This window comes from Ooceraea biroi, chromosome 3 (assembly GCF_003672135.1).
Source record: "Ooceraea biroi isolate clonal line C1 chromosome 3, Obir_v5.4, whole genome shotgun sequence".
NCBI lineage: Eukaryota > Metazoa > Arthropoda > Insecta > Hymenoptera > Formicidae > Ooceraea > Ooceraea biroi.
In genome coordinates, this window is record NC_039508.1 from 2563704 (window position 1) to 2575401 (window position 11698).

An 11698-nucleotide genomic window follows, 5' to 3' on the forward strand; every position below is an offset into this window, starting at 1 on the left:
TTTTAATATGTTTCATGCGTACACACACATACATTTATTATTTCTCCGACTTTATCTTCTTCGTGCAAACAATACTAACTAATTCTTATTTAATGTTCATCAACTATAATCTTATTTAATTAGATGTGGATACGTTTTTTATTGTAACATATATTTTCCGTTTTTTTAGCGTTTTTAATAATATAAATTGTAACATATATTTATTAAAAATACTAAAAACCGAGACGATATTATATTACAAATATACAATAAAAATATACAATCCGTGATGCTCTCAGAATGACACTATAGCTTAAAGATGTAGGAATAGAATTTAAATAGAATGTAGAATGCAATTTGTCCGAGTAGCAATAGGCTTCTCACTTATGTAGCATTCTTTGTTAGAGAACTTGTGAGTTATGTGCAACGATTCTGCTAACACTTTTTACTGCAATTGTTTTCGATGCTGGCAATTAATATACGTTGCGTCCGACAATTCCTCGTTGGGGAATCCTAATCCTCCGTAAATTCCTGACATAGTCAGACATTTCCACGAGCTTTGAGCGAGAGAGTTAGTCACGATATAATCCTGTCCGACTTGGACAGGAAATACAATGGTGGGGTGTCGGTTCTCGTGTCTTAAAAGTCTGTATGAGCTATATGAAAAAGTCAGTATTCAATTAATCCTCGCAATCGGTACTTCGATAAATATGTTATTATTAGATTAATGTTTATCGCTGTCGCGTCAATCGGCATTGATGACAAAATACTGAAAAACGATTGCTGATATTGAAAAAGATATTATTATTAACATTCGATTAACATCATTATAGAAATATTTGTAAATTAATTCACTTTATTATTGTGGAAGAAGTTTTACCTTTTACATAAAAATTGACTCCAAACCTATAATAATATTACATTTTGAAATTAACTGCTCGCAACATGGTATCACCTGGTATTTTTGCCAATACTTTGTCGATTCTTTTAATTATCTGTTTAAATGCAATTGTGATTGCGAATTGTGCCAAGCCAGATCTTAAATTAGTTAATGTGGTAAGTGGTAATTAGATATCATTATGATAATTGTGGAAACCATAGTTTACGTAACATGAAATAATAATCTAGCATTTTTAAAAATTGCTTGATTATTTGTCTTTTTGATTGAAGTTTTATTTGATCATCTCAATATCGCTTAATACTCATTTTTATATTCATGCTTTTCGTAGGTATTCAGACACGGCGATCGGACGCCTAACAGTGATCGCGAAATGTTTCCCAACGATCCACATCTGAATTATTCCTTCTATCCGACTGGTCTTGGACAACTGACTCTCGTAAGTTTAATGCGACATTTTCCAAAATAATGTTTCTACCGTAAGAATCTTTACCAAATAAATTCCATCATTAACTCTCTATGGTTCGTTTATTTCCACACATATAAAACATTTCTTGTGAGTGTTAATATTACATAAAAGGATTTTCTCTTATTGATCAAATATCCTATATGAGGATTTGACGATTGATTGATTGACTTTTAATTTTCACAGAATGGCAAGAAACGCGAATACAAATTGGGACAAGTCTTGCGCAAGAGATACAACACCTTTCTCGGTAGTTTATACAGACCGAGAATCGTCGTAGCTCGCAGTTCGGATTTTGATAGAACGAAGATGTCTCTGCAACTTGTCCTCGCTGCTTTGTTCCCGCCGAAAGGTATTCAACAATGGGATCGTCTTTTAAATTGGCAACCCATACCGACGTCATACATACCACGTGTCGACGATAATCTCTTTCTGACTGACGAATGTCCACAGTGAGTATGATCTAAACCAGTGATTTCCAACCTTTCCACATCCAAGAACAACTTTTTAAACTATATGTATATTGTATACTTATAATTAAAAATTTATAACGAAAAATAAAAAAACATTTGTATTCAAAAACATTTTCAGATACCTGAATGAATACAATCGAGTATTGAACTTGCCTCAAATAAAAGCTAAAATCAATGGATTCAGCGACTTCATGAGTGATTTAACGAGGCTGACCGGTAAAAAGATTGAGACAACCTTAGATATGTTTCTCCTGTATCATACTTTCGTAGCGGAATCGTCGTTGGGTTTAAGTCTGCCCAAATGGGCGTACGATTACTTCCCTCATGGTCGATTGTTGGATGGAGTCGTGGCCGAATATGATATCACCAATTTTACGCCCTTATTAAGAAGGCTGTATGCTGGTAAACTATATTTATTTTAATAAATATTATATAATATTTATTCACTATATTGTCAACTTACGATTAAAAAATTCAATTCGTATTTTGAGAGATTTAATTTAAACAATAGAATCTACTTTTAATTTAAATGATAATATCTTTGGATATACAATTGGATATAAAAGAAAACGTTTTATATTTTTTTTTAAATGCTGCGATTTTATTGTGACATTCTCTATTTCAGGCCCGATGATTCGCTCTATGACAGACAATATGATAGCTGCACAAAATCTAAATGCGCCAGACGCGAAGATCTATCTGTATAGTGGTCACGAAACCAACATCGCATCGTTGTTGCATGCGTTTAACGTATACGTACAGGAACCACATGTTCCTGAATATTCTAGTGCCATTATTTTGGAATTATATCAGATCGATGAAGAGCATTACGTGAAGGTAAATATCTATCATATCTATATGTCATTATATTAAAAATAATATTAGTATAAATTTCTCCTTAAAATATTAAAAAATATTAGAAATTAGTTATGTTAAAAATATGTTTGTCAATCTGGTACATTATTTATAATAACAAAAACTGACACAGCTCAAATATTCTTATATGAATTTTCAGCTTTTATATTATCGAGGCATTCCACCGATTATCAAGGAGCTCAGAATCCCGGGTTGCGAAGTGTTCTGTCCTTTCGAGAAATACTTGGATTTGATTGAAAAACTGATTCCGTCCGATAACGAGATGGTTTGCGACAAAAGACAAACGCCGGATTTCGTCGGCGTAGAATATCCTGCTGGCCTGCAAAAAACGATGTATAATTTAATAAAAATGTCAACGAGCAACAAGGATAGGTTGCAATTACTCTGAAACATATATCGGACGGAAATATAGGGATACTCCGCTTTGTCATGAGAAAATATTACACTAGCATTTCTTTAATTTTTTATAGAATAATTTTTTCATATATTCATTTAATTACCATTGTTAAACATTTGTATTCATATTACTGTATTATATTTATATAAACATGTACATGAAGATTATTTAATTGTGTTTAGATCTTCTGGAAAACAAATGAATTATAAGAGAACTAACAGAAGTTTATTTTTCTAAATCAGAAATATCCAATCTTGAGAAATTTAATTTAACTTTAAAACTAACGAACTTCTGTCTGTTTATTTTAAACGTATACATCTAAAGTTAATCTTTTTCTAAGTTGATAATGTAGGAGCGCGAATTCTTTTCATATATAACTATATTATTTCTTATTTCTTCCCGATTTCTCGTATTACTTGCTTATAATTCGTGATTTCGTGATCTCACCTCATATTTTTATGCATAATAAAATATAGAGTACAATATAAAAAATTTTATGCAAAAACGATTATTTCAATATAATCTTCTGGAATTTTAAATTGAAAGATAAATTTTTCCTGATAAATATATCTGTTCGTGACCTCCACGATATCAAGAAACATGATAATGTCAAGTGCACGTGAGAACGATACGCAATGGCCACATGTATACAAGGCATCTAACATGAGACGTCACGAAATACGTCAGTCTCATTGTCAATATGCAGGTAGAGTCTGTAAATGAAATATAAACATCTTATACTATTTTACAAACAATCACGTAAAATTTTGTGAGATTAGGTAAGGAAGATTGGCAAATAAGTGCGTATCTCGCGCGCCGAGGCAGCAGGCATCACGTTTTAGAACAGTATATCTTATAGATATATAATATTGTAATTTTTCACTTCTTTTATCATAAAAGTATCACATATTGCGTGCAAAAAGTTAGTATATAATTAATCGACTTCTGTAGATTTACCTGATTCAAACAGCACCGCTGATCGAAGGAACTTTATAAAATCATTGAAAAGGTTTAAAGGTCTAAAGGTCTAAAATCAAATCGATTTCCACGAGACATTATTCATATGTGTGTCAGTTTTATCACTAAAAATATTTTAATAGAATCGCGATTGTATAGAAATTTATTTGCAACAATAAGGAATAAAATTATTTTTTAATATAAAAATCAAACCACGTAAAATACAGAAATACTTAGTCACATTTTATATTATTTTATTATATTATTCTTATGAATAATTCTTATGAAACTAATTCTTATGAAACTAAAAATATTTTAAAAAACAATTCTAAGAAATTTTAATCTTTATTTTGTCTTTTATTAAAATATAGTCCGTATGTTATGTGTATATTATGTGTTACGTATGCAAGTTATCTCTCGCTCATGTATTATAAATAAAATTTTCATGTTTACTTTTAATCGCTCTTTTACCTCTCCTGAAATAACAGTTCTTTTTTTTATCACTTTATCGCTGTCACGTGGTTCGTTATTCTTAAGAGCGAATTCGCTATAAACTTAATGCCATTACATTATCACCTTAGGAACCGCCAACATGTTCTTATTTCGCGTTCTTGACAGTTATCTGTCAATTCTTTTAGTTATCAGTTTAAATGGAATTTTAGTTCTAGCTGTAGAACCTGAACTAAAATTAGTGAATGTGGTAAGTATAATTCTATCTGCCTATTAGCTATCTATTAGCAGTTCTTAAGTTCTTCAGGTTTAGAATAACATTTAATAAATTTTGTAGATAGAAGTTGTAAAGTAATAGTTTTAATATTTAAATTAAAGAAAGTTATAAAGCAACATTTATAAAATTTGGAATTAAATATGTATCTGTAGAATTATTTAATCCTGTTATTTTCGTAATTTTAGTTTTATTCATTTTTTTGCAGGTATTTAGACATGGGGATCGAACACCTGATAATAATGGTCATGAGCTGTATCCTACCGATCCGTATCTCAATTATTCTTTTTATCCAACGGGACTTGGACAGTTGACTCTCGTAAGTATATGTAGCATCATTTTTAAAGTGACCAGACCCCCTGGATTATGCGAGACTGTCCCAGATTTCAATTGTCCGGCATTAAAAACTGTCCTGGAAATTGTCAGATTGAACATGTAACTTTTTTAACATTTTTTAACATATTTTTGATACGAACAACATACGATTCAGGAATATTAAGAAAATAATGGGAGTTGCTTGCCGAATTCGCTCTTAAGAATAACGAATAACCACCAATGATGCAACGGAAGCAGTTTTTTCAGTGACGAATAAGTTTTGGACCTCGCAATTGCATAAAAAGATAGATCCATAGATAAACATACAATTAAATAAACTAAGAAAATGGGGTCCTCCACGAACATGTTAAGCATTTTTTTATTTTTATTTGGACAAGTCCCGCATTCCAACATAAAACATCTGGTCATTTTAATCATTTTGATCCTGCGATTTATATTTCTTAAGTAAACTAACAGCGTGAATAATATTTTTAAATTGTCACCAATTCCTTTCTAACACCGAAATAATTTAAAAATAAAAGAAATGCACAGCGCGTTTTATTGATGATGTGACTAATTGTCAGGCCGGTAAGATGCGCGAATATACATTGGGACAAGTCCTACGCGATAGATATAACAAATTTCTGGGCGATGTATACGTGCCAAACGAAGCCTTAGGTCACAGTTCAAATTACGATAGAACGAAGATGTCTCTACAACTTGTTCTCGCCGGTTTGTTCCCGCCAGTCGACAAGTTACAGCGATGGAATCCTAATTTAAACTGGCAACCAATTCCAGCTACGTATGTGCCACGTGTCGATGACAATTTTTTCTTAGCCGATGAATGCCCACAGTAAGTATGATGATCTCAGCAGCATGAAAGAACTATAAAACATATGTTACAAAAACATATTTTCTTAGCTCATAGTAATGTGCGCAATAAATACATGAAATATATTTTATTTATTATAATACATAAAAATTATTTTTAAAATACAGAAAATATTTTCTAAATATATTTCTTAAAAACTAAAAAGATAATGTTATAGAGGAAAAATAATTTGGCAACATACGTTTTATATATTTTAAAAGTGTGAGAAAAATTATACACAAAAATGTGAAAAACAGTATAAAATACCTACAGAAAAGATTTCTCTATTCTCCGATTCTCTTCCTCACTTGTGAGGAAAACACTAGATTTTTTAAGTACTTACAATTATTTTCAGATATCTGAATGAGTATAATCGAGTATTAAATATGCCTGAAACGAAAGCTGTAATGAATCGATATGCGGAAATGAAAAGCAATTTGACAAAACTTACCGGTCGAAACGTCGAAACATTTTTGAATATGTATTATCTGTATCACACTTTAATGGCGGAAAAGTCTCTGGGTTTAAAACTTCCCGAATGGACACGCGATTACTTTCCCGACGGTCTATTATTTAATGCAACCGTAGCAGCGTACAACGTCGCCAGTGCTACTCCTTTATTAAAAAGATTATATTCCGGTAAGTATTTTCGACAGTTTTATCATTACGAGATCTCGATGTCTCTCTTGTAACGTACACTTGCCTTCTCTTCAGGGCCAATAATTCGTACCTTCCTGGATAACATGATGGCTACGCAAAATCGTCTCAAGCCGACGAAGATATATTTATATGGTGGCCACGAAACCAATGTCGCGGCGCTGTTACACGCCTTCGACGTATATAAGCCACATGTACCTCACTATTCTAGCGCAGTCATTTTAGAATTGCTGCAACAAGATAAGCAATATTACGTGAAGGTGAGTGCGCTATCTTACCGTACCTCTAATGAAATACTCATAGATAGTAATCTGCTACACGCCAAAATACGTAAGGTCTTAGAATTGTTGACAGACATGAATTATATGCGAGAAAGTAAAACAAACTGAATTTTTTAACATAAATTTTTAGCTTCTACATTATCTGGGTATTCCGCCAGTCGTTGAAGAGCTTAAAATGCCAAATTGCGAAATACTGTGTCCCTTTAATAAGTTTATGGATATAATTCAAGTTTTACTCCCGTCCGACGAGGAATTGGCCTGCGACAAGAGGCAAACTCCTGATTACGCCGGCACGAAATATCCCTCAGCTTTGCAAACTATGATACAGAATTTACTTAAACAATCAGCAAGTGGCAATAATAGACGACGATAATGATGACTAAAAAAATGCATATATTTATTGTGAATGTGTACTATAAAAAAAAATTGTAATTGGAGCCAATATAATTCAATCTCGATATAGTATTTCTTTTTCTTACGTTCCCATTAATAATGATTATTATAAGTATGATAGCTGTAACAAGTAAATTAATTAAGTATATATAGGTATATAAAATAAGTATGAATATAATTATGATTATTCGTATCATCTGCACCGTAACAATATCTCGTAAAAAAAATACGTGATGCATATCCAATTTCTATCAAAAGTTTCTTTAATTCAAAAATATTTTCTCTTCGAAAAGCTTCAGCAATTCTTCTCTGGTTATATTGTCCCACAAGGCAGTCGTCTCGTTGTCGTACGGAATCACGTCCCGTACGAGTTCCAAGTAAGTTTCTAGAGGACAAATGTCATCACAGCCTGCTAGTTTGATGGTCATTAATTTTCCTGTAGAACCCGTCCACAACATGATCTGTCGGCAAAAAAAACGGATCATTAATATCGAATATGGTAAGCATGCATTTAACAGCTTTTATATAGAATGGATCAAGTATCCATGAAAGAAAAGAGAGAGAGAAGAGAGAAGGAGAGGTAAAGTAGCTGAGAAATGGCAGCTTTCCGAAAGTACTTGTCTGTTACATCCTGTATATAATTATAAAGACAATTGTAATGTAATTTAACAGTAATTAAATCGTAATAAAATTTATTTGCGATTGTTTTATTTGTTGTTACAACTATTTTTCCCATGAGACAATTAATAAATAATATAAGATATAATTACCTTGACGTAGAGATGTCCGGCTTCATCCCGCAATTTCTCAAACATGACGGTTGACCCATAATCCGGTAATCTCGGCTCACTGATATTATGAGCTCTCGCAAACGCCGCAATGTTTACTTCGTGGCCGCTATATACATACATCTTGCGTGGATTCGTACGTTCGCCTTTCACATTCATATTTTCGATGAACTTCTTAATCAACATGCCACCGTTCAATCGTCTTAATAGAGTTGTATAAGAGCGGATTTCATATTCCAGTACGACTATATCTTGCATTTTTCGATACACCTCGTCGGTGCACCATTCTGGCAGAGACAGATTCATATTTTTCTAAAAGATATGAGGAATGCAGGCATGATATTAACTAACTATTAATTACATAAAACATTTTTAAAGAACATTGCGCTTCCATCGATCAAATTTTAAATCTTAGTTTCTCAACTGTTACATTTAAATTTTCATTTGAATTAAATTTAAATTTGCGCAGTTTCAGTTTTTGTATAAAATAGCATTGTTTTATAAATCAATATCTATCTTGAAACGTTTATCTCACTTGTGCCGTTAATAAATTATAAACTTCGTAAGCAGGCTCCGGTTTCTCAATAACTAATCCAGTTTTCTCACTTAAAAACGTGAAGAAGTCCTTGTACACTGCGATCTTATCGCGAACTTCCTTCGTTTTCATCACTTCTGCTAAAGCCGCTGTGTATCTAAAAAATTAAACAATATAATATAAAATATATATAATATATATTGTTTAATTTTATATATATTTTATATATTGCTTCTGTAATTTGTGATATATTTATCTACTAGAGGAAAAGAGAGGAAATACTTTATTTATTAATTCTATGCTTATTGAAATATCGTATGAAGATGCTTACATTGGACTAGTGTGAGACTTTAACACCGTATCTACTCTTTCGGGTACATAATGCGTTGGAATAGCGAGCCACAATAAATCGGGATTCCATACTTGCATTGTGTCAGGAGGATATAATCCCGCTAACATCAATTGCAAAGACATTTTTGTGCGATCGATGTCCGTGCTAACGGCATAGATATCTCGCGGATTATAAATCGATCCCAGAAAATCGTTGTAACGTTGTCTCAACATCGTACCGATTTGATATTCCGTCATCTTTCCTTGCTAAAAGATAACAGCTGGCGTACTATTTTTCATAGTTCATTAATTATTTAATGCATTTCTCGAGTAATTTAACACGTAATTTATACGTTTAAATTATAAGGAAAAGAAAAAAGTGATTATTTCGTGTATAAATGGAGTGTATAAACACATACACGCGCAATATACAAATATCGCGCAAGATATCACTGCACGAGATAGTTATATCTTCAAAATTGATCAATTTTACGATAATTAATTTAAGCTATTTCATCAGTGCCTACAGATTGAAATTTGAACTCTGCGTGCTGATCGAGATTAGATAAGTTTCTACAAAAACTTTTATGTGCGACTTAAGAGATATTTGATAGACGACATTCAGATTCCATAATTAGATATATGTATATATACCATACGATTAAATTAATAAAAGTCAAAATATAGCAAATACTTGCTCGGTTGTGCTTCGATATATTATTCAGTAAAAACTTAAATAAAGATAAAAAATTGTAAGCTAATATGTGTGTTCTTTTGTAAAATATTTTTTAAATTGCCATAATTAATTGGCATAAATAATATCAAAGAGAAAATAACATGTATGTAGTCATTTAAGATCAATACTAAATTTACATTCTAATGTTGATAAATGTGTCCTAAATAGAAGAAATAATAATATTTACATTGGTGAGTTGACCGAGTCCCCACGGCTCATAAATTGATACATTATATAAATCCTTAGGGTACATTTCTTTAAGTAATGGTGTTCTTTCTCCATGTCTCATTACCTAAAATGGCGATGCTCGTTTAATTTTATGAAGTACCGTACGTTACAACTTACTATATATATACAATATTACATAAAGTTATAAACATATATATCGAAGATAAAAATAAAATCAGACTAAATAAATTTTACTTTAAATAGAACTAAACTTTTTACACAGAATTAATTTAATTTAATGTGTTACACCCGAATCTTTTGTTAATCTTTATTTCGTATAAAATTGTTTAAAAACTTAAGGAATAATTAATTAACGTAATTCCAGAAGAATATTATTGCTATGTCTGAGCTTTTGACTCACCACTTGAACCAGTTCCAAACGAAGTTCAGCATTTCCCAAAGGTAAAAAAATGCTTACACAAAAAAGTAGAAACGTTTTGTGAAGCACACGGTCCATGTTGTGCGACAACATAATATGCTCGTATAACACAATTAGTTGCGGCAGATGAAAGAACGAACGTGCACTTAACGACTCTGAGACAGGAAAGCCAAAGCGTTTCGCTTAAATATTGAGCTCTGTTCAGCACGGGCTAACGGGCAATACACTCCAGAGAACGCGCACTCGCTTAAATCAATCTACATTTATCACTCTGTTGCTCTCTTGGCACTTGTACTGCCCATGATACAGCGGCGCAATTCCCAAATATAAATTCAATAAAAGTCACAATAAAACTTCTAAAGAATAATATGTTGCGATAATATTTTCTTCGAGGAATCAATAGCTATTTGAAATAGACTGCAAGTCAGAAGAAGTTTTTTGAGAATCACCTGAAACTCACCCTGTCAAACTTTTTAGGGATTTTTTGTTATTTTCTTCTTTTAGATCATTCGATATTTTATACTATTATATTTTATAATCTCGATCTAATCGAGCAGATTTTAAAGCCTGCAGTTATTGGCCGCAAGTATGTTATATTGATTGATATTAAAATTCGAAATAAAATCTATATTAAAAATCGATATTTCAATCGATATTATAATAAAAAAACAACTCTTTGAGAATTGCTGTTTCGATACATCGCAAATGCGAATGCATGTTAAATAAACTGTGACGGGCGCGCAAAATCTTTATTGATTTATTGAAAGATTTCCGATTTGTACTGATAGGGATTGCATCATGCACGCTGCAGCTAAACTGAAACGATATTTAGCATTGATCAAATTCTTTTCTGCACTCTTTTGCAATTCAAATCACGTGAAGGAGATTGGTTTATGTATGTTATTGCATCAACTCAGTGATTTGGCGTAATTATATATATACAGTCACTTTATTGCTACTGCTATTCCGACAATCATTATCTTTCAAACGTCGGCGAAATATAAGAGTTACAATAAATCAGTTTGATGTTATTGAAGTTGCAACGATAGACAAAAAATGGCAAAAATGTAAAATATATATAAATGTAAATATGTAATATAAATTACTTTGTATAACATTTTATATAAACTATTTAAAGTGCTTAGAACATGTAATGGACTATGGAATACTCAAAATCTGACGCGACAAAGGCAAACTTCATTATCAAATTTTTAAATTATAAGTTTAGTATAATAGAAAGACATTTTTAAGTAATAATTTATCAATGTTATAAACTGATATAATCATAATAAAATACTCTTCGATAAATCTTGCTCGAATTGTTTTTACGCATTTACGGTAAACGTGTAAAATAAAACGTTCAATTATTTTTTGCTGTTTATTTTGTAAAATATAGTTTGGCAGAGAGAATAATT

At 31.6% G+C, this 11698-nt stretch overlaps 2 protein-coding genes across 2 annotated transcripts; one reads left to right on the plus strand and one right to left on the minus strand.

The window, feature by feature from the left end:
• Positions 1-227: 227 nt before the first annotated feature.
• LOC105281332 lies at positions 228-7357 on the plus strand. The gene is made up of 12 exons (XM_011342471.3): positions 228-1035; positions 1209-1316; positions 1530-1795; positions 1935-2218; positions 2442-2653; positions 2832-3074; positions 4609-4746; positions 4979-5089; positions 5670-5938; positions 6312-6595; positions 6671-6873; positions 7025-7357. The coding sequence occupies exons 1-12, from the start codon at positions 925-927 to the stop codon at positions 7265-7267; spliced, it is 2472 nt and encodes an 823-aa protein (XP_011340773.2). The 5' UTR covers positions 228-924; the 3' UTR covers positions 7268-7357.
• On the minus strand, positions 7265-11696 carry LOC105281431 (venom acid phosphatase Acph-1). The gene is made up of 6 exons (XM_026968619.1): positions 10266-11696; positions 9864-9968; positions 8942-9207; positions 8611-8767; positions 8058-8387; positions 7265-7748 (listed from the first exon to the last, which is right to left on the minus strand). Exons 1-6 carry the CDS (start codon positions 10374-10376, stop codon positions 7551-7553), a joined length of 1167 nt encoding a protein of 388 aa, XP_026824420.1. The 5' UTR covers positions 10377-11696; the 3' UTR covers positions 7265-7550.
• Positions 11697-11698: the final 2 nt, after the last annotated feature.